Source organism: Montipora capricornis, chromosome 8 (genome assembly GCF_036669925.1).
Source record: "Montipora capricornis isolate CH-2021 chromosome 8, ASM3666992v2, whole genome shotgun sequence".
Lineage (NCBI taxonomy): Eukaryota > Metazoa > Cnidaria > Anthozoa > Scleractinia > Acroporidae > Montipora > Montipora capricornis.
This window is the reverse complement of record NC_090890.1, coordinates 40,603,718-40,608,717: the sequence shown is the minus strand read 5'-3', so window position 1 is coordinate 40,608,717 and position 5,000 is coordinate 40,603,718. Positions and strand designations below refer to the sequence as shown.

General features: G+C 38.9%; 1 protein-coding gene across 2 annotated transcripts in view; it reads left to right on the top strand.

Moving 5' to 3' along the window:
- The window catches only part of LOC138058952 (zinc finger ZZ-type and EF-hand domain-containing protein 1-like), a 69,756-nt gene that overhangs the window by 57,921 nt on the left and 6,835 nt on the right, over positions 1 to 5,000 (top strand). For both annotated transcript variants that reach the window (XM_068904420.1, XM_068904419.1), the window contains exons 74-75: positions 1,941 to 2,118; positions 4,901 to 4,996. In XM_068904420.1, the coding sequence (XP_068760521.1) occupies positions 1,941 to 2,118; positions 4,901 to 4,996 (274 nt within the window). The remainder of the gene's footprint in view (positions 1 to 1,940; positions 2,119 to 4,900; positions 4,997 to 5,000) is intronic.

Below are 5,000 nucleotides of genomic sequence, written 5' to 3'. Positions count from 1 at the left end.
TGTCTCGAATTCTATGGAAACACGGAAAACGTCCTCTATTGCTTAGTTCGAAAGTGGACTATAGCTTTTCCCTCCACAACATCTACCAATTTCCATATTTTCCCTTTTTACGGGGGGCTTCTAGGTTTCCATATCACCTTTGGGCTCTGGGCCAGAACCCTGCGAGAGCAATTATCTTTTGTGTTTTACAAAGTTCTCTTCGGGTGGCCTTTGACTTTCTTTCTGGTCGTTGACTTTCTTGATTATTTTTACCAAATCACTACGGGTATGGATTTGCCGTGAAAAGAGCGCTATCCAACTCTCGAATAATTAGAGCCCGGTGATTGCAGTATGTAGATAGACATTGGAGACCTACCGTAAATTGATGAATTTCCATTTCAACTCGCCACTTAAGGAGCAAAGATAAAATAGTTATTTAAGGAGGCTCGGAATAGTTTCTCCTTTTTTCAAACAACTAAACATATTCTGTCCTTAGGTATAGTTAGGGTAATCATATCAAGACGAAATTTGGGCAGGGTATTAATTACCCATCATAGATTTCTCACATTGTATTTTCCTCCAAAATGACGTTACCATGGCAACGATATGAAGCATTTCTTAGAGCCTTAAATTCAACAGCGTTACCAGATAATGTTAGAAATACTCTCTAAAATATTTAAAATTCAACAAAATCTGTAGGCCAGTTTTTCGAAAAAATCAGTTTTTTTGAAATGTCTTTTTTTTTTTCACCTATAGAATTTTTTTTAAAATTTGAAACACAAACGTTTAAAATTAATCTAAGCTAACGTGAAAAAAATGAAAAAAATTCACCGTGTGGAAGCAGAGATATAAACGAGTAAGGTTGCAAAATCAGGAAAAATGAGAGGGTTACAAGGTCAGCATTTACGCATGCGTCGCCCGCTCATTCGAAACCGCGCGCGAGTGGAGCTACAGGCCAACACAAACGGATTCAAGTGACCATTAAACCGTTTGTGTAGAAGTTTCGTAGTTTTCGTGAATAGGAGAAGTCTATTTATATTCCATATATATATATAGGAATTAGGACAAAGGTGAGCGAAATTAACGGTATTTGTTTATTTCTGATGACCAATTTGAATCCTGAGCTGACGCGGGCGCGCGCGTTCAGCTGAAAACCCTTTGGAGTCGATTGGAAGCTCTAAGGTTTCTCCGCTTAGCGCGCGCGTCTACACACGCAATTCGTAAGCGGCTCGCGTTAGCTCATGATTTAAATTGGTCACCAGAAATAAACAAATCCTGCTAATTTCGCTCACCTTTCTCCTAATTCCTACATATATGGAATACATAAATAGACATCTCCCTATTCCCGAAAACTTCGAAAATTCTACACAAACAATGTAATTTGACTTAAATCCGTCTTGTGTTGGCCTGCCGCTCCACTCGCGCGCGGACTCGAATGAGCCGGTGACGCATGCGTAAATGCTGATCTTGTAACCCCCTGATTTTTCCTGATTTTGCAACTTTACTCGTTTTTATGTCTGCTTCAGGACGGTGAATTTTTTTTCAGTTTTTGCACGTTAGCTTAGATTAATTTTATACTTTCGTCTGTCTTAGATGAAAAAAAGTTTGAGAGATATTTCAAAAAAACTGAACTTTCCCAAAAAGTGGCCTACAGATTTTGTTGAATTTTAAATATTTTAGAGAGTATTTCTAACATTTCCTGGCAACGCTGAATAGGAAAATTTCACTGTCCCGTTTCTTCAAAAAAGACAACATATGTTGATTTTAAGGCTCAAACAAATGCCTAATATCGTTGCCATGGTAACGTTATTTTGGGGGAAAATATAATGTGAGAAATCTACGATGGTTACTTAATACCCTGGCCAAATTTCGTCTTTCTGTTTGTAATGACAGTGATTACGAAAGGAAATACAACTCGTGATTTGTCATGTCTTATAGATCTCGTCCTTAATCTCTTTTAGGGAATGTGCTCCCGATAAGGTTGCCCCTGTGTTGCCGCTCCCTGGCGCTGTAGTGGATGTTGGCGTCGTACGCTACAATGCAAAAGCAATATTACCCACTAACGTCCAGGCTAAGCCAGAGGAGGGTGAAGTAACTCAAAAGCTTATTCCAACACTTAGTGATGCCGAGATTGAAGAGGTAGGCCTTACGGCGATTTTCATAATTCTGCGGAATCTCACCTTCAAGCGCTAAGCTCCAAACTGCGTTCTGGCTCCCATCAATCATATTTCCGAACATAGCCGGGAGGGTCGACCCCGTCTCCGGAAAGGGAATTGGAGTTTTTGTTTAGTAAAGCTCGAATACCATTTTCATATCTTTTAAGGGGTCCTTGAGTAAAAACATTTGTGCATATTCCATCGCTTTCCATCCGTGTCGAGTTCGTAGGTTATGTCATGCATCAATTGATTTTGGTTGATTGATGGAAGCCAAAACGCAGTTTGGCAGTTGGCGCTTGAAGATATCATTCGCAGAATTATGAAAATCTCAGTAACCCTTTTGTCCAAAAAAGCCATGACGTAAAAACCTGTGTTACTAATACTGTAACGATTTCAACCATCCATGAAAAGGTGGGAACACCCTAAAAATCAGTTTAAGGAGTTACCGTATACCTTCAGATCGCCAATTTTCTTCAAATTTGAATTTTTCGGTTAAAGTAATGATCGAAATGGGATATCTTATGTAAAAAAGTAATTATTAAAAAAGATTAAATATTGGCAGAGAAATGGCAGTTTTACGTTTTGGACGGAAGTTAAAATTACCCGTTTGATTGAAAGTCTTAACGCTGTTTTCTCGAATCAAATTTTTCACTTGAAGCGGACACTTTAAAGAGCTAAAACGCAAAGGGAATTTGTCCGATTGCCCCAAATTTTGACGGTGGCTAGGTTAACATATAGACAACAAAGAGCGATTTTTGTACGAACTCTTCACATTCTTTTAATACTATTTCGAAAACGGTCTATAAATTTTCACTTTAACTGAGTATGGCAAAACGCAGACACGTTAATTTATTTATCGCTTTGGGTCGTGAAACTGAGGAACAAACGGGGTTTGTAGCCTGAATTTTTCAGGCTTCTTTACGCAATTGCAAAAATTGCGTTCATAGCTGCGAGGATCATAACTTCACTTAGGCCCCGGACGCACTGGGCAAATTTTTGTTTATTTTGCGAAAAAATCTGTCATCAGTTCCCTGCGACAAGTGCGCCCAGTGATTTTTAGATCTACCAAATTTTGTCAAGGTTTACCAAACTTCAAAGACGCCGTCGTCCTGCCTCGGAGCAGGACAAATTTTTGTCAGGCGTGAAATCTGACAGATTTGTTAATTAACACGCCATGATTTGATCTCTATTTTTAGTCGGAGTATTTAAGTCGGCCTTCTTCAAAGCTGTTGTGGTATTCTAGAACCCGTTGCAGTCACACAAGGTGAAGCCTCCACTGGCATAGTAGAAGTAGCAACTGCCTCTGCTGGAGTTGAACGAATTCCAGGATGAAAAAAAATAGAATGCAAGCAATAATATGCCGAGGGAACATATTCGATCGAAGCGGTTAAAGGTCACCATAAGCCCATGACTCCTGAGATCTCATGTAACCTTTCCGGCGAACAAAGCGCAAGCGATGGTGTTTATTTTCGTGTGATTGACACTTGCGGTTAACAAATATTTTGCTGTGTCTCAGTGCACCCACGTTTGACAAATTGAAAATTTGGCAGAGACAAATTTTGTCGAGATTTTTGGAAGGGCCAAACAAATTTTGTCAGTCCAGTGCGTCCAGACCCTTAATATACCTTTTCGGCTGTACATTTTGTTTTCCCAATACAGATCTTGTGATAATACTCAAGAGGCTTGGTCCTTTGTTTGTTCATTAAAAAGAGTGCATGCAGGCATATTCGTGCTTGCATACCCTCATTTTAATGAACAAAACAAAAGGCCCAACCTCCTGAGTATTATGCCTGCATGCACTCTTTTTAATGAACAAACAAAGGACCAAGCCTCCTGAATATTATCACATGATCTGTATTGGGAAAACAAAATGTACAAGCCGAAAAGGTCTATTTCATATATCAGCTCATCGCATAAATTACTTAGATGTATTTTTCGATATAACTGTGCTGATGATTGGCTAGTAGAGCGTAATGACACTTCACCACGTATGCTGCGCGAAGAGAAACCAGAGACGCGTAACGACCGTTGAGAGCGTTCTCGAGAAACTGGCTGGAACATTCTGAAACTAGACAGCTCACAATGGTTGACTTCCAACTTGCTTTAACGCTATATTTATATGAATTAAAATTCATGGTGTGCATTCGCATCTCAATATGATCGCAGTTTCCTTGAATACAAAAAATACAGGATATAAAGCTGTTCCAACTTAGCGAGTAAATTATCTAAGTAACTATTTTGGCTTTTTGTACTGAAGCGAAATGGGATCATGGAATGGAAATGAGTCATTTCAAACCTCTTTCACCAGTTCATTTCCTTATTTTAACCGTTGAATATGGTATTTGTTTACTCCAAGAATTAGGTTTGGCACATGAAAAGTTCGACGTTTTAACCGGGCCTTAAACACAAAGAAGTGCTGGGTAGCCTAGAGTAATCTAGTGTGAAGATGTTTTTGGGACTACGTGTGGCAAATTAAAAACTTGAGAAAAAAATTGGACTATCTATAGACCACTTTCATAAATGGCGACCAACTTTACATTCTTTTGTATTTATGTTAATTAGACCTACTGCCCTCGTTTTAAAAAAAATATTCTTTTGAAATTTGCTTGTCATAGCGAGGTTAGTAGGGCTTATTAGCATTAAAACAAAAGAATAATTTATTTGGCAGCCATTATGAAAGAGGTCTATACTGGTAACAAAGTGGAAGTTTCCAGGTAACGTTCTTACCACCTCCGTCTAGAGAATGCTGTTACTTTTTTTTACAGACCCGTGAGAAGCAAGCGCGTGTTAAATCAGCAGAGCTTCTGAAGAAAGAACTAGACGATGAACAGAACAAGGGATCCGCAGAGTATCTGAATAAAGTGA